The sequence below is a fragment of the Sparassis crispa genome (assembly GCF_003851025.1).
Source record: "Sparassis crispa DNA, contig_000001F, whole genome shotgun sequence".
Lineage (NCBI taxonomy): Eukaryota > Fungi > Basidiomycota > Agaricomycetes > Polyporales > Sparassidaceae > Sparassis > Sparassis crispa.
Window position 1 is genome coordinate 4,057,271 of NW_020939748.1, and position 26,530 is coordinate 4,083,800.

At 50.4% G+C, this 26,530-nt stretch overlaps 6 protein-coding genes and 1 non-coding gene across 7 annotated transcripts, besides 2 other annotated features; 3 read left to right on the forward strand and 4 right to left on the reverse strand.

Moving 5' to 3' along the window:
• Positions 1 to 1,452: 1,452 nt before the first annotated feature.
• Positions 1,453 to 2,130, reverse strand: SCP_0214590 (hypothetical protein; the record flags this gene model as incomplete). The annotated part of the gene is made up of 1 exon (XM_027755360.1): positions 1,453 to 2,130. The coding sequence occupies one exon, from the start codon at positions 2,128 to 2,130 to the stop codon at positions 1,453 to 1,455; it is 678 nt and encodes a 225-aa protein (XP_027611161.1).
• Positions 2,131 to 4,010: 1,880 nt separating this feature from the next.
• On the reverse strand, positions 4,011 to 7,747 carry SCP_0214600 (hypothetical protein; the record flags this gene model as incomplete). Its single annotated transcript, XM_027755361.1, has 4 exons — positions 4,011 to 5,524; positions 5,819 to 6,262; positions 6,421 to 6,978; positions 7,036 to 7,747. 4 exons carry the CDS (start codon positions 7,745 to 7,747, stop codon positions 4,011 to 4,013), a joined length of 3,228 nt encoding a protein of 1,075 aa, XP_027611162.1.
• A 2,404-nt stretch (positions 7,748 to 10,151) lies between these two features.
• Positions 10,152 to 10,508, forward strand: SCP_0214610 (hypothetical protein; the record flags this gene model as incomplete). Its single annotated transcript, XM_027755362.1, has 1 exon — positions 10,152 to 10,508. The coding sequence occupies one exon, from the start codon at positions 10,152 to 10,154 to the stop codon at positions 10,506 to 10,508; it is 357 nt and encodes a 118-aa protein (XP_027611163.1).
• A 12-nt stretch (positions 10,509 to 10,520) lies between these two features.
• On the forward strand, positions 10,521 to 10,820 carry SCP_0214620 (hypothetical protein; the record flags this gene model as incomplete). The annotated part of the gene is made up of 1 exon (XM_027755363.1): positions 10,521 to 10,820. One exon carries the CDS (start codon positions 10,521 to 10,523, stop codon positions 10,818 to 10,820), a length of 300 nt encoding a protein of 99 aa, XP_027611164.1.
• Positions 10,821 to 13,818: 2,998 nt separating this feature from the next.
• Positions 13,819 to 14,097, forward strand: SCP_0214630 (hypothetical protein; the record flags this gene model as incomplete). Its single annotated transcript, XM_027755364.1, has 1 exon — positions 13,819 to 14,097. The coding sequence occupies one exon, from the start codon at positions 13,819 to 13,821 to the stop codon at positions 14,095 to 14,097; it is 279 nt and encodes a 92-aa protein (XP_027611165.1).
• Positions 14,098 to 14,427: 330 nt separating this feature from the next.
• SCP_0214640 (Benzoate 4-monooxygenase) lies at positions 14,428 to 16,460 on the reverse strand (the record flags this gene model as incomplete). Its single annotated transcript, XM_027755365.1, has 7 exons — positions 14,428 to 14,499; positions 14,554 to 14,650; positions 14,712 to 15,107; positions 15,173 to 15,644; positions 15,702 to 15,731; positions 15,793 to 16,170; positions 16,235 to 16,460. The coding sequence occupies 7 exons, from the start codon at positions 16,458 to 16,460 to the stop codon at positions 14,428 to 14,430; spliced, it is 1,671 nt and encodes a 556-aa protein (XP_027611166.1).
• A 5,030-nt stretch (positions 16,461 to 21,490) lies between these two features.
• On the reverse strand, positions 21,491 to 21,565 carry SCP_t0214650. Its single transcript has one exon. It is a non-coding gene; the product is annotated as a tRNA-Leu (tRNA).
• A 1,917-nt stretch (positions 21,566 to 23,482) lies between these two features.
• Positions 23,483 to 23,558: a sequence feature (amino acid sequence was deduced to be 'Pseudo' by tRNAscan analysis;~tRNA-OTHER).
• A 1,598-nt stretch (positions 23,559 to 25,156) lies between these two features.
• Positions 25,157 to 25,228: a sequence feature (amino acid sequence was deduced to be 'Undet' by tRNAscan analysis;~tRNA-OTHER).
• Positions 25,229 to 26,530: the final 1,302 nt, after the last annotated feature.

Genomic DNA, 26,530 nt, shown 5'->3' on the forward strand with positions numbered 1-26,530 from the left:
TGATGTTACACCTGCGCAGCCAGCACCCAATGTGCAACCACTGCTGCAGCTGCAACTGCTGTTGGCACTGCACTCATCAAGGTCAACTGTTGAAGGCATTCCTGATAAGGATGAGGATGCACCTGCACTTCTCAACATCGACAATGACAGTGATGATAAGGATGATGATGAGGACAATGATGCACCACTGCTGAAACCCCAGGACTGGCACCGGCAGTGAGCACCACATGCCACACAGCCACCAGCACCGGTACCAGTACTGGCATCAGCACTGGCACCAGAACTGCACTGTTCTGGTTGAACACACATCACACTAGTAGTGGCTGATGATGACTGCTATTTCATGTTCTCTTACACATGAAAACCAAAGGACCAGGATAATGCCAATGGTGCTGCTGTCGGACAGGCAAAGGGCCCTACTAGAGTGAGCGATGCAAATGCAGAAAATGTGTGCAAAGCCACAAACTAGGATGAACCACAAACCTATGAGGAGGTGATGTTATGCCCTGATGCCACACACTGGAAGGCTACATGCGCAGAGGAGCTACATGCATTTGTTAAAGTGGAACTCTACAATGAAGTGGAGCGCTCGCGCAACTGCAAAATTGTTGACTGCAAGTGGGTCTTTAAGATCAAGTGTGGACCAGATGGTGAAATTGAGAAGTACAAGGCCTGACTTGTTGCCAAGGGCTTCACACAGATTGAGGGCCTCGACTTCAATAAAACTTTTGCACCTGTTGCAAAGTTCACTTCCGTCTGCTGTTACGCGACAGCGAAACACGAGCGTCAAGTCGAGTTGTCACGAGACAAGGTCTTAGTCTAAGACACAAGTCCATTCAAGTGACACTTCTGGCGATGTCCTCGCACTGAAGGTCGATCAGAGTTCGTTCTTATGACTCGTAGTAGCTGTCTGCTACTAACGGTCGATTTCAGTCAAAGGCAAGTGAAAAGCTGGTTTAATGGTAACCAGGTCGAGATGGGGATCCAGCTCGACAAGGTCGTCTACTTATACAAAAGGTATCCGCAGTACTACGCAGTAATGCGAGATCGTTCATTGGCTAGATAAGGTGAAACGATATCTGGGCAAGGTAACAGCGAGGAAGTAATATGTATGAGAAAGCTGAGTAAGGTCGTGAGAGATAATCAGTACTAATGGGGATAACGAGTCGTGTATCAGAACGAGCTAAAGATGAGGCATACATGCACGTCTTGCATGTGCGATAAGAAGAAGGTCCGGAGTTGGATCCGGTGTAACCCTAGACGAGGAGTTCTGGACATCTGGATAAAGAATCGGAGGTTGCGCTCTGATGAGTCACGTGTTGGATCACGTGGTCTGGTAACGTAAAGGGAACAAAGAAAAGAAAAAGGAAAAGATGCACCACAAGTGAGGAGCATTGTAACATCAGCTCCCATCTAACGTTTCTTGTCCCACAAGAAATATTGTGATCTTCATCATCGTTGGGGGCAGTCGCGGACATAATGATCTCCTCCACATCTGTAGCATGTCCGCCGGCTGATTCGTGATCCTTGTTCGGGGATACGTCCATCCCTGTAGGGATGACTGCGACGCGAAGAAGTGGATGCGGTCGAGAAAGATGGTTGAGATAACGGAGATCGTCCACTGGGTACGTGCGAACGAGGAGGGCGAGGTCGAACGGGAATTGGTTCTGGCGACGAGCGAGGAGTGGATGCGGGTATTCCATTAGTGGTGTATCCGAGGATGTGTCCGATGTCTTCGTCCCCATGCTCCCTCCAAATCTCCTGTGCTGTACGAGTGACCGTACTGCGCATCAGCGACCAGACTTGGTTGACTCTAGTTCGGGCTCTACTCGTCCTTTCTTCTGCTGCGATGAGCTCTTGTCTAGCCGTCTGCATCCACTCGACCATTTCTAATGCTCGTTGCATGGAAACCACCGCTTGTCGATCTTGCGGGCGATTTCGTAAGGCGACAAGGATATCTGTGAAGTCGACAGGAACACGGATAGCCGAGATCAGATGTGTGGCAAATTCTTGTTCGTCCGATGCGTGACTGAGTTCGATAGAAGGTGAGGGCGATGAGGTGCGGATAAAGGGTGTCTGTGCTCGAGAGGGTACTCCATTGACAAGCGTAGGCGATACGGGTATGCTCATAATTGTGGAGGCGACTTCAGCGAGTATATTGTGAACAAGGTCATCTATAGCGGAAGTGGGCATTGATGATATGTCGTTTTCTCCTCCTTTTATACCTTTCGGTCGTTAAGGGGATCGCGGTTATCTGTGATGTGAAATAGAATGTCGTGGATCCGGGTAATAATCAAATAGATGAAAATCCATTGGACGATAAAGAGTATTCCCACAGAGATAAGAGCTGCCTGATCAGTTCCAGGCATCGGTCTGATCACCCCAGCTGTTAGCGTGCGGGCTGTCTCGCGTGAAGAGTGTGTGTTCAACAAGTCGTCTGATAAGGATTCGATGGACAATCCAAAGAAAAGTGAGGGTTGTGCAGTGGAGGACAATTAGGAAGATGATGAGGAAAACCGTCGTGGTAGTCATTCCGGGTTTCTTCTCCTCTACTGGATTCCCCTGGTCCTTTTATATGCATCGAGGATTCGCTTGGCATTCTGTAAATTGTGGGTAGGTTCCCACGAGTTTTCCACTGAAGAATATCCCTTCCACTTGACTAAGTACCTCAGATGACCTCGGTATGTCTTGTGATTCAGGATGGCTTCAACTTCGTACTCTTCTTCATTATCAACGACATCAGGTGGTGGGTTCACATAATTCGGACCATGTATGTCATTTTCACGATAAGGAGATAGAAGGGCGGCATGGAATACGGAATGAACTCGCCAGGTCTTCGGGAGTTTGAGATGATAGTTGGCTGGTCCGATGACTTCAACAATTTCGAATGGCCCCTCACGCTTTGGTGCTATCTTGCGCGAGGCGTAATTGACCTTCAGGTTCCTTGAGTCTAGCCAGACCTTCTGTCCTAGTGTAAACTTCGGCGATCCTTGTCTGACTCGGTCCGCCATCTGTTGTCGGGCTAACTCGTGCATGGCTAGTGCTTCTAGTCTTATCTTCTGCAACATGTCAAGCCTGGATTCAACCGATGGAATGTTCGTGGTCGGAAATACGGATGGGAGTCCACGTGGTTTGTATCCCATCATGATGCAGAATGGGCTCATCTTCCGTGCCGAGTGTTCCCTTGTGTTATGACAAAACTCGAGGTCTGGCAGACGGTCGGCCCATGTTTCAGGGTTGTTTCCGCAATAGAGTCGAAGATAGATTTCCAGCTCCTGGTTGACTCGCTCTGTTTCTCCGTCCGTCTGAGGGTGATAAGCTGTGCTCATTGATGATCTGATCTGGAGTAGTCGATTTAACTCTTGGAAGACCTTGGATGCATATTGAGGTCCTCTATCCGAGATGATTCGGTCGGGTAATCCAAATCGCGAGTATACTTTGTCATGAAAAATCTTGGCCGTTCCTTCGGCTGTGATCGTTTTGAGGCAGGGCGTAAGAATCACCCCCTTCGTAAGGTCATGGTCTACTACGACCATAATTGAATCAAAACCGTTGGAAACGGGGAGGTCGGTAATAAAATCGGTGGTGCAACAGGAAAATGGTAATGCGCGTGGGTCGGCGGGGATTGGTTCCAAAGGAATACGAGTTGGATGAGTATTCGGTTTTATTTGTTGACAGGCGGCACAGCCTTCAACATAATTGTAGACAAATGTATACATGCCGGGCCACCAGAATTCACGACGTAACAGTCCAAGAGTATTGAACTTTCCAGGGTGACCCATGGCAGGGGAGTCGTGATGTAGTCGAACGAGGTCACGACGAAGAGTTTCGGATGGTGGAACGTAGATCTTTCCCTTGTAGAGGATGACACCATCGCGAACTTCCCAGTCGGAAAGCGATGATTTCATGGGGAATGGCCCTTTGTGCGTAATCGCTTCGAGGGCTTCGTGAACAATGAGGTCTTTTGCTGCGTGATTCCTGATTTCGTCGAATAGTGTCGGGGAAATGGATCACACGAATAGTGCGTTGGGTAAAAGAATGCGATCTTCGTTGTCACTTTCACTGTCATCGAGTCCATTATGACGAGATAGCACATCAGATTGGATCATCTGAGTGCCAGGGACATGGATAAGGTGAAGATCAAATTGTGATAATTTGAGACTCCATCGTGCTTGTCGGCAGTTTAACTTCTGAGCTGTACGGAAGTACGTGAGGTTCTTGTGATCACTGCGAACTTCGACGGGATGGGGAGAGCCTTCAAGATAATGGCGCCATTCAGTGAGGGCTCGAATGATTCTGAGGAGTTCGCGGTCGTAGATTTCGTAGTTCCGTTCAGCTGGATTGAGTGTCTGTGAAATGTAGGCACAAGGATGGAGGTCTCCATTGACATCGGCTTGGCGTAAAACTGCACCCGTAGCAAACTTGGAAGCGTCGGATTTAACAATAAAGGGTTTTGCCTTGTCAGGCAGTAACAGTACTGGGGCGGTACTGAATTGTTGCTTCAATGTGTCGAAAGCTGTCTGACATTCTGTTGTCCATTCAAAAGGTGGAGATCCAGCGGCAGTGCACGTAAGATTCGTCAATGGTTTGGCAATATCCGAGAAGTTGGCAATAAACTTCCGATAGAAGTTTCCAAACCCTAGGAAAGAGCGAACACCTTTTACCGTGCTTGGTTCAGGCCATTCTGCAATTCCTTTAAGTTTGATAGGGTCCATGCCAATGTAGTTTTCTCGAATGATCATGCCTAGGAATTCGACTTCTTTAACGTCAAAGAAACACTTTTCCGGTTTAAGGAATAAGTCATTGTCTTTGAGTCGTTGGAGTACGCGTCGGGTTCGAACGTGATGTTCTTCCAAATCATTTGAGAAGATGAGGATATCATCCATGTAAATGACTATCCATCCCTCGTCAATCATGTCCTTGAAGAGTGCGTTCATCATCATTTGGAAAGTCGCCGGGGAGTTGCAGAGTCCAAAGAACATGACCATAGGTTCGAAAAGTCCGCGATTTGTCTTAAATGCACCCTTCCATTGGTCACCATCTTTGATTCTGACATTGTTATATCGGGAGCGTAAATCCATTTTCGTAAAGATCGATGTGCCTTTGAATTGATCCATAAGGTCAGAAATGAGCGGGAGAGGATAGGCGTTCTTCATCGTCCCTTCATTCAGGTATCGGTAATCCTGACAGGGACGTAGTGCTCCGTCTTTCTTTCCTACGAAGAAAAATGGTGAAGCCATGGGAGATTTCGATGGTCGAATGTATCCTTTTCGCAGATTTTCTTCCAGGAAGTCATCCATCGCTCCTTGTTCTTTGAGCAATAATGGATAGACTTTACAGTCGCGTGGAATAAAATCGGGTTTCAAGTCAATGGCGTGGTCCCAAGGCCTGGTTTCTGGAAAGCGTTCAGCTGCTTTCTTTTCAAAGACGGACTTCAAATCGTGGAGGTAGTTGGGGACCAACTCCTCGACGGTTTTGGGTTTGTCTACAGCTGATGCTTCCTTGTGTGCCTGTTGTGCCAATTCTTGTGATTTACCAGATGGTTTGTAAAAGACCGTATTCTGTGCGTTACAGAATAATGGGGATCGGGTACTGTGTGTCATTCTTCCAATGGTGGGGCCTCTTCATATGGTGAAGACTGCGGTTTCAGTCTCTTCATTCGTCAAAGGTGACTCCTTCCTGATGGGTTCAAATATCCCAATAACTGGCTCTCTTGCAATATAGGATATAACTAGATCGTCATCATCGAGCTGATCCATAGGGGATTCTGATGGTGGGTCATCTGGTTCGGTATCATTCCGCACTGCGGGTAACTCACCATGCTCAGTGTTATCGGCCATGATTTCTCTGATAGATTCCGAATGCCCAAACGAGGTAGGGGAAGTTTCGGTGGTGATTAACTCTGGGAGTCCATCTTCCTTGAAAATTGAAACTTCTTCATCTGGTGCATCTTCGACGGTGGGTTTCGGTGGCCATTTGGCATCTTTACCAAACCAAAAGTCACTGATTTCCCAGTTGATCATCGGATTGAGGTGTTTAAGCCACGGCATGCCGAGAAGTATGTTTTCTTTGCCAATGCCGGTCAAGAGGAAGCGAGTAAGTGTCTTCCTTCCTCCGATTTTCATCACCTTCCAGGTACAATGAGTAATGGTACCCATTTGATTCGGTGTGCCATCTGCATTCATGACTTTAATCGGTTTCGGTAATTCCCATCTGATGAAATCGTTTTCTTCCGCAAAACGAATGTTCATGAACGTTTCAGCTGCACCGGAATCGATCAAGGCTTCTGTTGTAACGTCTTCCTTCTCTCCCAACGAAATATTCACAGTGATTGAATTTCCACTAGTGTTACAAATAACGAGGGGAGATACGGTAAGATGCGACGGTCCATGCATTACTAGTGGCCGTCATCTCAAAAACCCAATTGGGTTCGTTCTTCATCAGTCATGTTGTTGAAGACGTTTCGCACATAGGCGATCTGTTCCTCTCTGGTTTCTTCCTTCGATGTCTCCTTCTTCTGTGCGAGGTCTTCTCGCATCTTCTTGATCCATGTGATCGTGTCTGTGTCCAACCCGGGCTGTATCGTTCTAGCACGGGTGAAACTTCCAGACTGGGGGTGAAATTGTCTGTCGTTGGCTATATGGCCCTTCTTTCCGCATAGGAAACATAATCCTTCTTTCATTCTCTTCTGTCGCTCATCCGGGGATAAGTGTGAGATATTGACATGATCAACATCCATCGTGTTTGGATCCTTTGCAGAAGCCGAGTAGTAGGGGCGATGGACCGATCGGCCCTTTCCTCGCGTCATCGTAGTGGCTCCTCGCTTGAAGATCTGAGCAGATCTCCATTGGTTATCAAACCGCGAGGCGTATTCATACCACTTGTCAAGTGTCTTGGGCATGCTTTCCATCCCATATATCCTTTGTCGGAGTGGGTCGTTAAGTCCCCACTTGAAATACTCAATATTTCCGGCATTTTCTAATTTCGCCTTGGATTCAATCGATCAGAATTCGGCAATGTAGTCGTCCGCAGTACGAGTTCCTTGCTTGATGTTACGCAGCAAGGTACGAGCGGTTTCTTCAATATTTTCATCGCCAAATGCTTTGTTCACACTCGCAATGAAGTCTCTCCAACTCCCATAAGAAAGGAAGTCGTCATTGGTGAGTTCCGTTTCTATGAAGCTCTGTGCCCATGATCCTGCTGTTCCTCCTTGCATGTGCAATAGCACGAATGTGATCTTCTGATTGTCCTCCTGGTAGACATGGCTATTTTCGGCCATGTAATTCTTGCATTGGTTTATGAATTCCCTAAGCTTCGAATGGTCTGAACCGTTGAAGATCTCGGGTTTTCTAAAACCAAGTTCCTTTTGGCTGACATGGTGACGTCCTTCATCCATGGTAACTGTAGCCATCGGTGGTACATAATCGGATATGATTGGTGCAAGAATCGGTTGGGGTACGAGATCCTGGACAGGGAGGTTCCAAGGGGCGTCTGGTCTTTCTCCTGGATAGGAGATAGGTATGCCGCTGTCTGCGATGTGTGATAGTACAAGCCCTCCAACGTTATGGGGTAGGCCTGCTTCGTAGTCACCACTTGGGTGATCAATGCGTTGATCTGGTCTGATGAGTAAAGGTCGTCCGTTTAAAACGTGTACGTTCCTCTGTGCGTCCCACTCTGCCTGAGATGGGAGGAGATCGATGTATTGCTTGGGAAGAGCAGTCGGGTTGATAAAGTTCAAATCCAGCATGGATAAATTCTCCTGTGTGACCTATGTCTACACGTAGACTGCACACCGTCCTTAACTAAGTGGGTTCGTTCGTCGTCGGCTAACAAGCCCGTAGAGTGTCTTCTGTCTTCAAACTGATACACCTATTTGCTGATTGCTCGAGTGATTACCTCAGCCTCCTCGGCCTATTGGTCTCTCGGACAGACCCCTCTCCGAAGATGAGTGATCAGTCTATCCCTTCAGCTACCTCGATTACAGAGTAATCTCAGACGGTGCTTTAGCAATCGAATCGGGTGTATCATTCAGTCTTCAAGGTTCGGTCCGGTCAGTAGTTCGTTGTTAGACTCTAGGAAGTCACAGAGAGTAATATGATCTCGACCTAATGTTACGCGGCAGCGAAACACGAGCGTCAAGTCGAGTTGTCACGAGACAAGGTCTTAGTCTAAGACACAAGTCCATTCAAGTGACACTTCTGGCGATGTCCTCGCACTGAAGGTCGATCAGAGTTCGTTCTTATGACTCGTAGTAGCTGTCTGCTACTAACGGTCGATTTCAGTCAAAGGCAAGTGAAAAGCTGGTTTAATGGTAACCAGGTCGAGATGGGGATCCAGCTCGACAAGGTCGTCTACTTATACAAAAGGTATCCGCAGTACTACGCAGTAATGCGAGATCGTTCATTGGCTAGATAAGGTGAAACGATATCTGGGCAAGGTAACAGCGAGGAAGTAATATGTATGAGAAAGCTGAGTAAGGTCGTGAGAGATAATCAGTACTAATGGGGATAACGAGTCGTGTATCAGAACGAGCTAAAGATGAGGCATACATGCACGTCTTGCATGTGCGATAAGAAGAAGGTCCGGAGTTGGATCCGGTGTAACCCTAGACGAGGAGTTCTGGACATCTGGATAAAGAATCGGAGGTTGCGCTCTGATGAGTCACGTGTTGGATCACGTGGTCTGGTAACGTAAAGGGAACAAAGAAAAGAAAAAGGAAAAGACGCGCCACAAGTGAGGAGCGTTGTAACATCTGCTGCTCCCAGACCTCCTGGCCTCTGCAGGAAAATGCATTTTCTAGTGATCTCTCAGATCTCACCACTCTATTTCTTAGTCTCTGAGTTATGTCCGACTTGTTTGCAACATTCTGTGAACTTTCGTAACTTCGCTCAACTTCACTCGATTTCTCGCAACTTCTCTCCAAGATTTGACATTTTGTCACTCATACACCACTCTTGCACCTCCCCTCTGTCAGATATTACTTACCCCTTGCCCTTGGGCCTCATCCAATGTGCTCTGTCTAATTCTCGTTCAATTTTGTACACTCCCAATATCACACTGCCTCTCTGGATGTTGCGCCAACTCGCTGGTTTGTTGCACCAACTTATCAGTGTTGCTCAATGGTTGTGCCCTCTTGTTTTGCAAATCTCATGCCCTTTATCATTTTACCTTCCTCTTCAAGACCCCTACCTTCATGCTAGACCGGAGATGCCATTTGAGTGTTCTATGTGGTTCAGGACAAGTAGCATATGTTTTCTTTCTCTTTCCCCCTACTTTACCATTCTTTTCTATCTCTAACATATGACATTCACCTCACCACTCACTTTCCTTATTTTTCCATTGGTCCTAGACCATTATGACTCTTTCTGATGTCAGGATCCATCATCCAACATTTCGTGACTTCCGCATTTTCTCTCCCTTTTTCCCCTCTCTATAAATACCTGCTGTATCTATGTGGATTATTATCAAAAACCAGCTGGGAGGAGTTCCCCTTTCACTTCAGATCACTGAGAAACTGCATTTACGGTAATAGTGACTTCGAACTGCGATATACCCCACTGCGACACTGCGACATAGCGAGACTGCCACACTGCGACATAGCGAGACTGCGATATAGTGAGACTGTGTACTGCATTTAGAGACTGTGACTGCAAACTGTGACACTGTGATAGCAAACTGCGACACTATGATAGCGACATAGCGACACTGCAATATACCACCTGCATTAGTCTTACTCTGACTTTCACATTAGACTGACTGCGACTTCATTGAGATGGCAAAATATTGTGTTTCATCATAGTGTTTCCTTCACAAATACTTCCCCTCCACTTGCAATTTAGTTCATCTTCACCTACAAGTTTGGTGATCTCGACACGACCTTAGCTTCCGATCTCCGACTTTCACGACCTCATCGTAAATTGTTGCTCGACTTTGCATTCTCATCACGAGCCTTTGTTCTTTTACAGGTTGCATCCCCCCAGGTTTTGGTCGAGGTTCTGGGACCCACTTGCATTATTTTACAGTCATGTCACCCTTCCCTCTCACACAGATCCCTTCTTGTTTTAGTTGGGTTTAGGTGTTTGTGTCAGGTGTGCACTCATCACTGCACACTGCTCACTCTCGCTGTCAAGCTCAACCTTGAGATCTATCAGATGAATGTCAAGTCGGCATTCTTGCATGGTGATCTTGATGAAGAGATTTACATGAACATCCTACTGAGTTTCTGCAAGGACAACAAGCTCATCTGGAGACTTAACAAGGCCCTCTATGGTCTTAAGCAGGCTGGGCATGAGTGGTACAAGAAAATCTGTGCTGATTTTGAGGCACTCGAGTTCACCCGCTGCAACTTGGTCCACAGCATGTTCTACAAGAATGACAATGGTACCCTTCTTGTTATCGCAATCTATGTTGATGACATGCTCATCCTCTCTGACAACCCTGCTGCTGTCAACACCCTCAAGGATGATTTTAAGCCTTGCTTCGAGATGACTGACCTTGGTGAAGCATGATGGCTTCTCAGCATGGAAATTACCCATAATTTTCCTCGCCATATCCTCGAGCTCTCGCAATGCCAATATGTTGAGAATGCTCTCACGCAGCATGGCATGGCTGACTGTCACCCGGTCAGCACCCCTATGGCACAGAACCAGAAGCTCATCAAGCTCTCAGAGGCAGAGATTGACCCAAAGCCTTACCAGAGTGCACTTGGCTCCCTTATATATGCCATGCTCAGCACTCGTCCCAACCTCACTTTTGCAGTGGACACATTGAGCCACCATGCCATGATGTCTGGCAAGGAGCACTGGAATGCTCTCATGTGAGTCTATCGCTACCTGTGTGGGACAGCAGACAAAGGCTCATCTACCAACTACTTGTCAAGATTAGTTAGGCTGGCACAGTGGCTGGCATAGCTGCTGCAGGTGCTGTTGCTTTGGCCCTGGCTGCTGACATCCATGTACGTACCTCCTTCCTATTATACTCACTTGTACTTATAGCCCCTGCAGTGACTGTCATATCACTGATAGGTATGAACAGAGAGATTTGTATTCCTGGTGCATTCATTGACTGTTGCATCACTAACAGGTATCCTCTCCAGTCTGTCTGCTCCTCCGCCATGCTCACTGTGCTTACCTGGCTTTGCCATTTTGATCCTGGGTGAGTCGCCCCATTGCTCACATTTTGATAATGGTAAGCTGGAATTATAAAATCAGAGAGGCTGTGCAAGTTGTATGCAGGCCATACGTGAATCACAGACTTTTTTGTGAGGCTCATAGTAGATGTGGAGCTTCCGCACATCCATGGGCACATTTTTTTTTTCTTCTTCCATTCTCTATGTCCCATACACATCAACAGTCATGCTCAGTCCATCTTCAAAAGCTATTCAACAATCCAGAGTGGTGTCGCAAAGACAGAGAGGAAAAGATCAATGTACAGAGTACATTCTCTAAGTTAAATAAGAACATGAAAACAACTCAACAGGCCGAAGTTTCTCAATCAGATTGTGTCATGCAATTTGAGCGGGCCTATCAGAGTTGAGAAAATGGCACAGGTGAGCACAGCCACATTGTCTGCAATTTCTGCAAATATGTCGAGTTGTTTTAATGCTATATAATGGATATCGCTGGTACTGATGCAACAGGAGTTAGCGGGATGAAGGAGAAATTAAGGGGTTGTATGGCTTCAAGTTCAGCTGGTCTGCTGCACCTGTGATGCATTAAGTGAAGAGCCTAAAGAGAAGCCTGTGAAAGATGCTACTGGCTGTTCCTTTGGTATTAAACGACTGGAGAATGCGAAGGATTGCAGGAAGCACAGAGACATTTCTGCACCTATTATATCTATATCATCACCAAGACCAATGCAGATATGCCACATTGAATCCTCGCCCTCACCTGACATGTAAGTAATGCAATCTGCAATTCGAGTTTCCCAAATTGAAGCAAGACGCGTTATTTGCCAATAGACCTTTTCAATGTTAAATCCTGAACACATACGCAGCTTGATCAAATCTGTGTCAGAGAGCTTCAGTGACATATTGTAAATTCGGGCAACACATTCACTCAGTACTAATCCAAAAAGATAAGGTCTCGATGTGGGCATTTATGCCACTAGTTAATTGTTCCTTCAGTATTCTGGGCCATTGGAGTGGATCCAGAGAGCCTTGGAGCACCTCCCTCAGACTCGCCACACCTTGGGAGAAGTGTGCTGGCAGCTATAGCACATCGTCGAATTCAAAACTTGCAGCAGCAGGAGTTGCAGCTAGGTGCAAGACATACCAAATCTGTCTCAGTAGGCAGACCTGACATCACCAGAGTTAATGCACAAATGAGATCTTAGGATGCTGGTGCCATGGCACAGATTTAACAGTGGATGTGAAGTCCCTCTGAGTCAGTCTGACATTGTATAGTGAAAGGACTAAGTTAGATATCTACCTAGACGGATCAGCAACTCATTCCTCCTTGTCGATAATGCAATCAGATCCAACAGTAATAAAATTGTCTCACATTTCATTGTCTTTGTGCATGATATTGAATGTACAGGTCAACTTCAAAACCTGGGCAGCTGCAGTAACTTGAGGCAGACGATGGCAAGAGTGGACATGAAGTCCTACAGGTAGATTCATACGAGTAGCTACAATAAATGGATGAAATGTGCTTACCCTCAGTCCAACATTGTAATGGTATAGCGAAAGGACAGAGGGAAACATGTGTAGCATCAGGCTCCTAAAATCATCCATCATCACAGCTTTCTCGCTCCTACATCCCACATTTATATTTTAGAAGATCATGTGATATATGTTTTATGAGACTTACCCTTTTTATTGAGAATTACTGGATTAGGATGAGGACTAAGAGGAGGAGAACACTATGAGATGGCTAGCCCAACTCGTCACCTGATTTCTTTTGAGCTTATGAAAGTGAGCTTTTCTCAAGTGTAATTACATGTAAACCCTAGCACGGGTGTTATTTTCTGAAGCACGAAACAGGCCAAATCAGGTGCTTACTATGTGTACTCATGGCCTGACTGCACTGTGCTGGCATAGGGAAGGTGCTTGCTAGGGTAGAACATGATGATAGATAAATATTGCATGAGTTCCGGTCCATTTGCAGGGCAAATCAGCATCCTCAGCCTCATCTAAAGACTTGGGATATGTTGCACAGGTAGTAGATGGTTTGGATGTGTGTGCAGATTCTAAATATTCTCTTGCAATCAGACTGGTTTCCAACAGCTGAATTTAGAGACAACTGCAGTGCTACAGTGACTTTTCTCTGCTGCAATGCAGTGAGATAGCAGGTGCACATAGCTAGCAAGCACCCACTTTGGATTGAAAGAAAATAAGCCCCAGGCTAAGGTTTGCTGCAAATAAACCAGCGAGAAACGATGTTGCTCCGGATCGGCATAACCTCGGATGACGAGTTGGGCCAGCCATCTCACTGGCACAGTGTTCTCCTCCTCTTAGTCCTCGTTCTAATCCAGTAATTCTCAATAAAAAGGGTAAGTCTCATAAAACATATATCACATGATCTTCTAAAACATGAACGTGGGATGTAGGAGCGAGAACGCTGTGACGACGGATGGTTTTAGGAGCCTGGTGTAGCGTACGAGTATAGCGGGTACGCGGAGAGACCGAAAAAGGAAGGTAACGTAGTCAATACTACATACCTCTAGTCCCTCCGCGAGATTGTATCTACAACAACGGAAACCTCCAACTGCATTCCGTACACCGAGATGAGTTCGTAACCAGCATCGCGCTTACTGATGAAGGGGTGAACGTTAAGGGCTACGGGCGATCCGGAAGCCTGAGGTATGCGAGCGTGAGAGATGGCCATCACAAATGGACACGCGCCCCTCCCGCCTCCTGTGGAAGGCGCGTGCAGCTCCCTTGGACCAGAAGAACATTGGATCACCCACAATGTCAGGCCAGTCAGTGCCGACAACACTGTACGTCCTCCCCTCCCCCGCTGTCCTCCACTCGCCCTGGATCCCCGCGGCGAGCCTTGCGGCCTTCTGCGCGGAGCTCCTACACTGGCGGCTTCTGCGTTACCGATTCGCGGTGCGCCGAAGGTGGAGTACGACACGGCGGAGGCTGACTTGTCCTAGTGTATCTTAGTTATTTCGAAGCTGCTATTCGACTTGTTTAGGCCGCCGTCGCTCATACCACTCGGGGATATATACCTCGTGGAGAGCTCCATGATCCATAGCAAAAGAAATGTTTACAGCAGACATGAAGGCCCGCCCAGCTTCTCGGACCAACCCATCCGCATCAATGGGTGGTGGCAATAGTCAACGCTATTCAGCGTTTAGTAAACCTTAAGGTAAGCGGACGCGTGATACTTCCAATGTGGGTAGTCTCATTGTTTCTATGCAAGTAAAATTATACAAGACACCGACGCTTGCAAACTTACCGTCAGGAGCGCATCGTTCGAGCGATCATATCTCTCTACGCTTGATCCCAATTACACACTCATGCGGCTTGCGAATGAAATTGTCGTGCACTCCGAACTGCACAGGATCTCTTGTCAGCACGCTTGGGCAGTAGAGGAAGTCCAAACTCACTACTTGACCCGGTTGCAGGACAATATCATAGCGACGGAAAACAGCGGCGAGGACCAATGTCAGTTCCTGCACGGCGACGTTGCGCCCGAGGCAGGCCCTGGAACACGACAATAAGTTTACACAGCCGCCGAAGTAATGACCACTGCCCAAGATCTCACCTGGGTCCCAACGAGAACGGATTGAACACCTTCATCATCTCGCCCCGTTTCTCATCATCCAACCAGCGCTCGGGACGGTACTCCTCCACATCCGCGCCCCACATTTCCTCGGAATGATGCATACTATATAAGGGCACGCTGATCTCTGTGCCTGCAGGAAAAGTGTGGCCGAGCACCGTGATGCCTCCTTCGGGAACGACACGACCGAGACCAAAACCAACCGCGGTGAGAACGCGGAGGCCCTCGTTGATGACAGCCTCGAGGTATGGCAAGGATTTGACGTCAACAAAGGGCAGAATACTCGAGTCTGAGCCGGCCACAGCGTCCAGCTCGGCCTGGAGTCTCTTCTGCACATTCTGGTTGCGGGCAACATGGAATATCACGGTCGCCAGCGAGCTGTAAAATAAATTATCAGCAAAGCGAGCTCAACGGGAAAATATAGCGGCAACAAGTAGACGTACCTGGATGTTGTGTCGGATCCTGCGATCAGCAGCGCAACGGCCTCCACAGTCAACTCCCGCGGTGTCATTGGATTTCCGTTCTCATCTCGACCGTTCAATAATTTCCCAAACATATCATCAAAAATCTTCCCTTCATCTTCCCCCTGGCGGGTGGTAAGGCGCCGCGAGATAGCTTCCGCCGCCACGTCGATCAGCTGGGCCTGCGCCTTCAGGCCACGACGGTGCTGCGGCATGCGCTCCACGAATTCGCGCACGTACGCGGGAAGCACACCGAGAATGGGAGAAATCTCCATGCGCGCACTAACTGCGTCGATAGCATCGATTTCTTCGACCTCATATTGAGCCGCAGGTTCCTGGGCGGTGGACTCGTCGAGTGCATAGGAGGCAATTCCAGCTGTAAGAGACTTCCTTATCCTGGCGGTGTCCTGGCCACGCAAAAGCATACCAAAAGGAGAGCCGAAGGCGAGTTCACCTGTGGGACCGTCACATCAGCCTGCGTTGAAGTACCTATGCAGCACGAATTTCGTACCAATGACATCAAACGTGAACAAATTGCACCCTGTCACCCAACACACAACATCAGATGGTCAGAACCTCGTTCAGAATAATTCGTCGCTCACAAAACAGTGCATCAAACCAGACATAGCCGCCGCGCACCTCCCACGTGCTAGACCCCAGTGTGCCAGTCTTCACTTCATCCTTGCGCACCGCGCTGTTGCACATGATGTCCCACTGGTTCAACAGAGTTTGCAGATGAACCTTGATCGGGCCCTCGAAGGCGCGCACGCTCTGCGGGGAAAACATGTGGGACATGACGCGCCGCTTACGAGCATGGTCGGTGCGGGAGCGCGCGTTGAATAGCCCGCGTATGGCACGGTAAGACGTAAAGGTGTCGTAGAAAGCTGACTTCGTTGTCCCGGCGGGGTGGCCATATACCGCTGAGACCGCTTCCGGAGAAACAATCGAAATGTGGTTCGGCGCAATCCGTACGAAAGGTCCTAACGTCCAAGTTCGCATCGGTCATTCAAGTTAGCACTTTACATGTAAGTTAGAGAGGCATACCATATTTCTGGTGCAGCTCGTCGACAGCGTTGGTCCTCGTGAACGTGCGGGACACCCAGAAGAGCCAACCAACGGAAAATTTTGCAAAGAAAGGGCCGGGGTATTGGCGAAGACCATGCTCGTCGACCAAATACGGTACAACGTACACTGCCAGGACAACAACGGGCAGAAGACAAAGGACGAAGGGAATCGGATGTGCCGCGGGGTTTAGAAGTACCTCGAGCATAGTCGCAGTATTGTAGGAACGAGAGGCGACCAATTTCGTGGCAAAACAGAGTACTTGGATATCCCGGGAGAGGGGAAGTGGCCAATGGGTCTTGCCAAGGTGCAGCTTTTATACCTGATAACGCCGAAGTCTAACACACGCAGGAGTTTAAATCCGTTCACAGTCACTGGACAATCATGGCTCAGAAGACTTCGTGGCTAAAAAGACTGTCATTCAGAGAAGGCATGAGTCATCTGGTAAATGTCAAATGACATTGACGGCAGAGGTATGAAGGCCTCCCGCCGCGTTGACAAGTCCAGAAATTCATGCAAGCGAGATACCTGGATTTTACATCAAGACGTATCCAGCCCTCATCCGACCGTCAGATACGAGCAGCAGTATACGCGATTAAAGATGTACTGAAGACTTTACCGTAAGCTCAACATGAAAAGCCACTCCGGCAGGGGCTTATTGTGTCTGCAACAACCTTTCCAATAGACGACGGGCGATGATGTCACACCAAGGGTTATCTCCTTGGAATGCAATACCGATGAGCCGTGGCAAAAAGAAGAAAGCTTTCACGCCGTGAACCTTACAGCACGTCCCAGGGCGAGGTCATCACTATGACCGTTATGTGGGTGGCAGCCATTGAACAGCGTGCGACATGCGTTCGTATCGGCCAACGTCGATCGTGAGTAATTCGCGGATCATCCGCGAAGCGTTATAAGTTCCCGAACGGTAACCATTCAAATTCCCTGCGATTACTTTGATCAGCTGTGCTGTCTCCTACCAACGGTCTATACTCACCGGGTCGAGCTGGACATTCCGGAAATCACAGCCATGAAAAGCCAGTGGAACACATTCTTCCAGTGTGCTGTACTCTCTCAGTGAACCAGTATCTTCGACTACTTTAAATGTCAGAAAACCAACAGCTTCAACACCAATGGTCTTCATCAATATATTGTTAGTTGGGTGCCTGTATGCCGAATAGAACAGTAGTCGTAGTATGAACCATCGAACGGTGACGACGTGGCATATATCGGGTAGCCTGTATGTTGGAAATGGCCGGAAATGAGTGCACGGTCACGATCGGCGAGAAAACATAAACGAGCGACCGTGCCTGCGGAGAAGAGCACAACGCACGCACCAGTGTCTAATGAGCACTCATCGGACGATGTCCGAGAGTGAAAAATATAGCCGAGAGACTCCCACCGTGAGCAGATGTGAGGGGACCTGGGAACTCTCATGACAGCAAGAACCATATCGTTAGGCCCCTGGTCAAAAAATCGTGCACGGGACCTTTGGGTGGTCTGCGAAAAGAGCTCCTGATAGGCTGGATACTAGCCTTCGCATCTCGCCGGGATCAAGGACATTGCGGACGCGAGCGGCCAGGCGGCGCGACTTGATGGCACGGTGGCGCCAATCCACCTGAATTTCCGGACCGTTTGATTGCGCAGTCCGCACTGTGAACGGACTTTTTGGAGGGGCCTATCGACATGACCTTTGCTGGAAGATCGGTCGACGGCGAATCGTTCGCACCTATTGGTACCATTATCGGCCACGACTGATTCATGCATGCCACGTCGAATAGTCTCCTCACGCGGTTGATCGCATTCCTATCCGGAGAGCCTGCTTGATATTGTCAGTTCGGGCAGAACCACACAAGTCCGGGCAGAACCACGCAAGTCCGAGAAGAACCACACAAGTCCGGGTAGAACCACGCAAGTCCGGGCAGAACCACACAAGTCCGAGTAGAACCACGCAAATCCTAGCAGAACCACGCAAGTCCGGGCAGAAGCCAGCAGCCAGCGTGGATAACACTGTAGACCCCACTCTGCCGTCCTCCCAGTCCACTGCGTTCCGGAGCCTCGCAGCGTTCTTCGCTGGGCGTGCTACCGCTGTGTCCGCGTCGCCTCGCAGGGCCGCCGGAGGTGGGATACGGCGCTTTCGGGGTTGACGCTGGGTATTACTATTTCTATTCCGGGCAGGGTACGGTGGATCCTGCTGCAGAGCCGCACAGACGAACATCTGTGGGGCTGGAGTCGACGCGCAGCGGTGGTATCGACTGGTGCTCCCTCGCTGAGGCTCGTTGCCCTAAGCGTCTGGTAATTAAGAGAGGTGCTCACAGGCAGGAACACCCTCAGCCGCCGAGGTTTCCCCTGGAGCCCGCTCAAAATCCGGTACGATCTCTATTCCCGCTAGCGACTCGAAAGACTGACCTCGTCATCCCAAGGCCATGACGCACCCTTCCTCCAGAGCTACATTGGACACATCACTGCACGTTGAATCAGATATATCATCGACCTGCAGTTCTTCCCAGTGCTCGAAGATTATGGTGCCTCGCATAATTTCGTGTCTCGCCTCGCAACTACTGGCTGTACGCGGCATCACTCCCATTCACTCGCGTTCCTGCAGTGCGGACGGACGCGGACTAGTAGCGCTGGAGACAACGTGCAGTCGGAGAACGTACGGTGCCGATTTCTCGTCGAGAAAAGCTCGCACCGCACTGAGTTAACTGTAGAAACCACATGCGCGGAACAGGGAAAGGAAGGAGACGGCAGAGGGACCGTAAACCGAAGTTAAAGGACTAGACAGGCCGTCGACGCGCGCGTGTGCGTAAATTTATGAGTAGATGTGAGGCTTATGGGCCCCCCGGCGCACTGGCTTTTTCTTCCGTAGGTTCCACGCACGTTATCCGCCATACGAGACTCCTGAGTCCGGCGGCAGTGCTGGAGGGACGGACAGTAAGGGCTGAGCGTCATCCAATGCACAAGGGGACAATGCCCGAGTTTGAAAAGGTGAAAGCTGCATACTCGAATCAACAGGCCGAAATTCTCGAGTAGCGCATCCTTCCCTCATCGCGCGGTTCGAGCTCGCATCACATTAGAAGAGAGAAAACTGCACAGCTGAGCACAGCCGCCACGTCTTCTGCCGCTTTCTGCAGGTCCGTTAATGCATCCACCATCGGTCCAATGCCCGTGAGGATCAGACACAGATCGATGGTATCAACGCAGTACAATCGCATTTTTCTTGCGACCTGGGGACGCGCACACTCGCCTACACTGTTATCACCCATCACGCCTCGAGCGAGAGCGTCCCAGTAGCTACTGCACTGTCGCAGAATTTCAAATTCAGAATCGAGTTGAAGAACTAGGCCCTCGAGGCGTCGGCATAAGCTGTGAGTAGATGCGAGGCCTACGGGCCTCCACATGCACGACTTTCTCTTTTTTCTTGCATAGGCACGCACGTCGACCGTCGTACGAGGTTCCTCTGATGGCAGCATCAAAGAGACAGAGAACAAGGAAGGGGCGTCAACAAATACACAACGGCACGTTCCCCGTGTTTGAAAAAGTGAAAGGTGCGTACTCGACTCGAAAAGCACAAGTCCTTTCGGATTGAGAGTATACCCTTCCCTGCGTCGCGCATTTTGAGCTCTGTAGATTCGTCAAGTGCATCAACCGTCGGCGACGGTCAGGGATAGAACGATGGTACTAACGCAGTACAGGCGCAGTTTCCCTATGACCTGCGGACACGCATAAAGGTCGGTCGGAGAAGGCTCATGCGCACCTATCGTCCATCGCGCCTACAGAGAGCGCGGCGCACCTGTCGCAGAATTTAAATTTCAGAATTCGCAGCGGGAAGTTGGGACGAAGGGTATACAAGGACCTTCCAAATTTACGCTTCCAGTACATTATATTTTCCGGTGGAGAGACCGTGAGCCGACACCACAGCTCGAAGGAGGTTCCGGAAGTTCGCTAGTGCACATTCGTACAATTCGGAATGCGCAGCTGGGGAGTTGTGACTATATGAGAAGTACCGATCGTCTTGTTGGTATATTCTGTATTCTGACAATCAAGCCGTCCCTCCAGCACAAGCAGGCATTGGAAGGGCCCCTGGTGCGCGGCACGAAGGAGACGTTAGGAGACGCGGAGACTGAGAAACGCTCTTCACGCCGCTGAGATGGGTTCGGATGAGCACATCATCTCAAGCACGGTACTAAGAGATATCGTGCCAACCAGCATGGAGGAGTGAACACTAACCTCGACGGCCGATCCGGAAGGTGTATAACAAGCGCAAGAGACGAGCCTCGCAAACGGACGGGCGCGTACTGCGTCCGAGTCTATATCAGGGCTCCACCCGCAGAAGCACGGCGGGCTCTCTCACCAGACGAACGTCGTATCCAGCAAGTCAGCACCGGCAATGCTGTACATCCCTCTCCCCAACCATCGTTCTAGTCCACCTCACGCCGGATCTGACAGCAAGCCTCGCAGCCATCTGCGCGGAGCCCCTACGCTGGCGGCTTCTGCATCATCTGTTAGCGGGTGCGCCGAAGGTGGAGTACGCGGCAGGGGTTCACTTGCCCGGGGACACGGCGAGGTGCTATTACTTCCACCCGAGACGAGGCAGGGCGGTGGACCCGGTGGGCACGCACGACGCGGAGCAGGGGTTTGAGTGGTGCCAGTGAGGACGGGGCGCGCCCAGGCGGTGAAGTGTGCACGGTGCAGCACGGCAGCGGTTCGTCGATGCAGGCTGAAGCGAGTACTAGTATCATGGGCCGATGATGCTGTGAGCAGTATCTAGAAGGGTTACTGCGCTGACGCGTGGGTATTCCGGGAACATGGGCACTCGTGCACCTGTTCAACGTTCAAGGTGCCGGGCGAGGAGTCGTCGGGGGAGGAGGATCTGCAAGGAGATCGGGTGCCGTATGTAGTGTTCGCTGCTGCACTAGTACGCCTGGCGGTGCGGAGCGCGTCCGGGCGAAGTTAAATGTGGATGTACATGTGGGTATGCGACCGCGGGAGGCGACGCGGGAGAGGAAAACGGAGTTGGACGCGCATGGAGAGGACGATCAGCCATCTCAGATCATCGTGTTCCAATCGGTTCCAATCGGCTCCTTCAACTGCAGATCGTTACCCCCCTTTTTTTCCGATTCCGCACCGTCGCAAAAAGAGCAGTGAAAAGCTCGTCCTCGGTGAGCGACACATCACAGCGTCGGTGCTCAGCGCTCAGCGCTCAACGTGTGGTACAAAAGGCCACAGGTGTACAGAGTATTCCCATTAGGCGACTTGAACGACTAACCTCGTCAACACTTAGATGACGCGCTCTTCCATCTGAGCTAAACAGGATTCATTAGTTTCAGCAGTTCCGATACCATTATCTCGACTTTTACCAGCAGCAGACGACTACTAATCAGGTACTTATCCTGCAGATTACATATTAGATACTTCAGAACGTTGGTATTCAGTGTGGCTCGGTGATATCACTTCGACGCATCGCGCATCCCTCGCCATGAACCACAACCAATTGAGAGTGCTTGTCTGCAGAACGCCGAAGGACGAGCGAGAGTGCCTGCTCATTTCAGTGCGATCGTGGCTTACTGCTGCGGATATTGATGGTGCGCTAATGTGAGAAGGCGATAGACCGACCTCATCGCATCGACGTGACGATCCGACGCTCACATGGACAGAAATCGCGAAGTAAAACGCACCGTACGTTACAATCATCAGAGAGAGAAACGCGGGAAGGATGGAGATGGCCGAGGGGCCGTAAACTGGAGTTATAGAATCAGAGAGGCTGTGTGTAAACTGTGAGTAGATGTGAGACCCACGGTGCACTGTTTTTTTTCTTTGTAGGTTCCACGCACGGCGACCACCGGACGAGGTTGCTCCGATGGCACCGTCGGAGGGACGGACAGCAAGGGCTCAGCGTCGGAGGGACGGACAGCAAGGGCTCAGCGTCTACCTCGAAAGGCCTATGCTGCTTCGAATAGCACACCTTTCCTTGCTCGACCCCACCATTCGGTCTACAGGTCAGTTAAGTGCATCCGGTGACCGTCTGTCCTATACCCGCGAGGCTCAGACATACAGTAGATCGATTCCACCAGCGCAGCGCAGTCGCATCTTCCCTGCAAATTGGGTACGCTCACCAGATTGGTCGGGGAAGATACCTCCACACCTACAGCATCATCCATCAGCCTCGAGAGAGCGGAATTACTCTGTCGCAGAATCTAGAATTCGGAATCCGCAGCGAAAAGTTGGGACGAAGGTACACGAGGACACACCGAATCTACCTTACCGGCGTACATACTATACGTTCTGGTAGAGGCTGTGACCCATTCGTAGAGTCCGGAATTCGCAGCTGGGTGTGACTATATGAGATTCACCGACTCGTCCTGTCGGTATATTCTGTATTCTGGTTGGGAGACCAGACCCCAGCTGTCCTGCTAGAACAAGCAGGCATGGGAAGTGTCGCACGAAGGAAACGCTAGGAGGTGCGAAAACGTATTGCTTCAGGTGGGGTACTCAAGGATATCTTGCCGACTGGGAGGAAGGAGTGAACACCAATGGCGACATCTGGTCCGGAAGGTATGCAAGTGCAAGAAACGGACCACGCGAACGGATGGGCGCAGCGTCAACACCTGCAGGTCTCCACCCGCAGAAGCACGCGGAGCTCTCACCAGAAGAAGCCCGTACCACTCCGTGTCCAGCCAGCCAGCGCCAACGACGCCATACATCCCCTTCCCTAGCTACCTTCCCCCGGGTCTCACAGCGAGTCTCGCCGCCTTCTGCGCTGGGTGTGCGACCTCGGATCCGCGGCTTCTACATCACCGGAGGGAGGGTGCGCTGGAGGCAGGGCACGACGTGGCGCAGGACGCGAAGGGGAGATACACTCTAGTGAGGAGGAGCTGCGCAGGGAGACCGGGCGTCGCATGTGGTGTTCACTGCAGGGCTACACCTGGCGTTGCGGAGCGCGTCCGGGCGAAGTGAAATGCGGATGTACGTGTAGGTATGCGACCGCGGGAGGCGACACGGGAGAGGAAAACGGAGTTGGATGGGCATGTGTGGAGGAGGACGCGAGGATGTTGCATGCGCGTCGTTACCCTCCAGATCAACGCATCTCAGATCGTTCCGATCGAGCTGGTTGCCCCCGCGTCATTTATCATTTCACAAAGAGCAGCAAAAGCTGGCCCCGAAGGTGACGCGTTGACGCATCATAGCGTCGGTGCTCGACGTCTGGTACAAAAAGACCCTAAAGCGAATGAATTCCTGTTAGTCGACTTGAACGACTGACCTCGTCTACACACTCGCCGACGCGCTCTTCCATCTGAGCTAAACAGGACTCGAACATCCGCTATTTCCGATATCCTTCTTTCGACTTCTACTAGCACTACTAATGAGATGCGTATCCCGAAGATTAGACATTAGATACTTCAGAACGTCCGCCTGGCTGTTGGTATTCAGTACAGCTCGGTGTCATTACTTCGACGTGTCACACATCCCTCACTGCGAACAACTAGTAATTGCCCCTGGTGGTCTTCACCACAAGACCTGCCTGCGCCTAGTACCTCTACGTGGTCCAGGGGATTAGTACCTCCGCTGGACGGACCCGTCCGACGTGCGACGTTCAGTTCTGAACGCATACGCAATCCTGTATGCAAGTCTGGTAGCAGTGCTAGTTTGGGAGATGTATTCGGTACAAATCCCAATCCCGGAGGTACAGTATATAGGATCTCGTCTCGAGGGTATAAACCCCCATTTCACTCCTGCGTGGGAGGCGTACGCCTGGATCCATAACACCACTTCATGCCCGGTCGGCCACCTCCCTCCCTCGAGCTCTCAACTCATCACGCGCTTCCAGAGAGCGTGGATCTCCGGATCCACCAGCGCGTTTCGCCGGGATTCAGCAGAATTTAGAATTCGCAGCGGGAGGAGGGAGTCGCGGCCGGTGCGAGAACGTACCGAATCCAGCAGGGCCATTTTGATAGAAAGAATGCTCTTCGCGCGCACTGGCGGCCTCGTGGTACCCCGGCGTGTGTTCGTATGAACGTATCCTCGAAGCGGGCTGCCAAGGCATCCACATGCTGTGGCGAAACGGGCATTAAGGGCGACGAATGAGCTGGGAGGTATGCGAACGATGGGTCTCACAAACGGATATGCGAACGATGGGTCTCACAAACGGATATGCGGACGCTGCGTTGACATCATGCATATATGTGGCCACGTCAAGTCTCCTCCCGCAGAAGCACGCCGAGCTCCCACCAGAAGAACTCCGTACAGTACCACTCACCGCATCCAGCCAGCGAGCGGCGACAACGCTGTCCATCCCCCTCCCCAGCCTCACAGCGAGCCAGTTCTGCCTCGGATCTGTGGCTTCTACATCGCCCGCACGAGGGTGCGCCGGAGGCAGAGCGCGACATGGGGCAGGACGCAAAGGGGGAGCCGGATGGAGATACGCGCACACGACGCGGAGCAGGATTCTGAGTGGTGCCAGTGAGAGGAGCGCGCCCAAGACGCTGAAGGGTGCGTAGTGCAGCACGGTGCGTCCGGTTGCACGCGCGTGCTTTTCGGTGATGTGGGCTGTCGGCGCGAGTGTCGAAGCCCGATGATGCCGTAGACAGTATATCGACGGCAGCTGTCGATCGCTGTCCATCACAGGTGTGGACTTGCTACACAGCATATGCCATTGGTTGTGCTCTTACGACACGATCGGCGAACCGAGCCCATTGCACTGGTCAGCATTACGATGAATCCACAGCCACATGCCCGGAACCCACGAAATAAGACATACCGCACAGTCACTTTCGCAAGCCTGACAACGGACGGCAAGCACATTCAACGATGCCTTTTGCACATCGAATCCGGATCAAAAAAAACCAAGCAGTTAAAAGTCACAAGGCGCCGCTTTCCTGGACAAAACGAATGGCGATGTTGAGTTGATTCCCATTCGCCGATTCGAACGGCCGACCGCGTCGTTGTAGTGACACGCGCTCCCGACTGAGCCAAACAGGATTTGGTTGTCTTCACTGAATTACATTATTGTGCCAAGACTCAACCAGAGTCAAATATAATTATTCGAGATTCCACCAGCGCGGCACTAGAACTGCCGTTCTCTCAAGACACAGCGGAGGATACTCACAGAACCCGACTATCCCAAAAATCATATCCTCTAGAAAGTCCTGCACTGTCGGTATCTGCAGTATCACCTCAATGTGACACATCGTGTCCATCGCACACGCCCGCTCGACAAGGTACAGTATCAGCTGAACGAACGAACAGCAAGGGCATGCAAGCCCACGCAAGAGCCCGAGGACGCAGAGCGCCCATCTGCCTAATTCACCAAGAGATCGCGGACCTCTATCGCAGTGCTGCTGCTGCCGCCGTCGATATACGCGTGCGGCTACCGTAAAGCTATATCATCTTGCAACATGAAGGTCTATTTTCACTCTCGTATGCGGCATCTAGGCGCCAGAAAAGTCCGCAACGCATAGTCAATAAGTCATTTCACGCGATAGACCGGGTCCCACAGGTATCAGAGGAGGAGTACGACGGCTGCGAGGGCGCGGGCGAGAGAAGACGAGCATGGGGAGGAAGGCATCATCCCCGACTCCAGGAACTGGAGGAGGGCTTTGGCAAGGGGAAACGGCAGACGCCTCTGCGAATGAAGTTGTGCGAAAACAACATCAGTAAATAAGTTGAGTAATAACACTTACGATTTGAGTCTTGACTCCGTCTAGGATTCCGGTCGCGAACGTCGCTGTTGCACTGGACCTGTCGACACTGTTCGAGTGCAGGTCTATTTACGTAAGATCGCGCTCCCGAACGTTCCGCCCTTGCGCTCGACCTGCCCACGGTGTTCCAGTGCAGGTCTATTCACGTAGGATGGCGCTCGCAAACATCACGTGCGCGCTCGATTTCTCGACGATGTTGGCGCTGCTGGACGACGTTACACCTCAGTGTCGCTCCTCGACGAGTCGCTATACGACATCATTCTGTTTTGCATGTGAGTGTATTCTTCTTCTCGTATTATTACTAATCTACTGATTCACCACTAAACCATGTAGAATCTACGTGGACCTGCTCTCTTGAAGACATAGTTTTCGCATTTTTTGCGACTGTTTCGGACAAGTGTAGCTGCAAAATAGGTGCGTCTATGCTTGTTGACTTGTTCAAATGGATACTTACAGTTTAATTTGCACAATGCAGTTGCTATTTGTGATACTGTGTTCACAGTTTCGCAGTGCTGTTTTGATTAAGTTCGTGTCTAAGCACGTTAAACATTTCGTGTTCAAGCACGTTAAACATTTCGTGTTC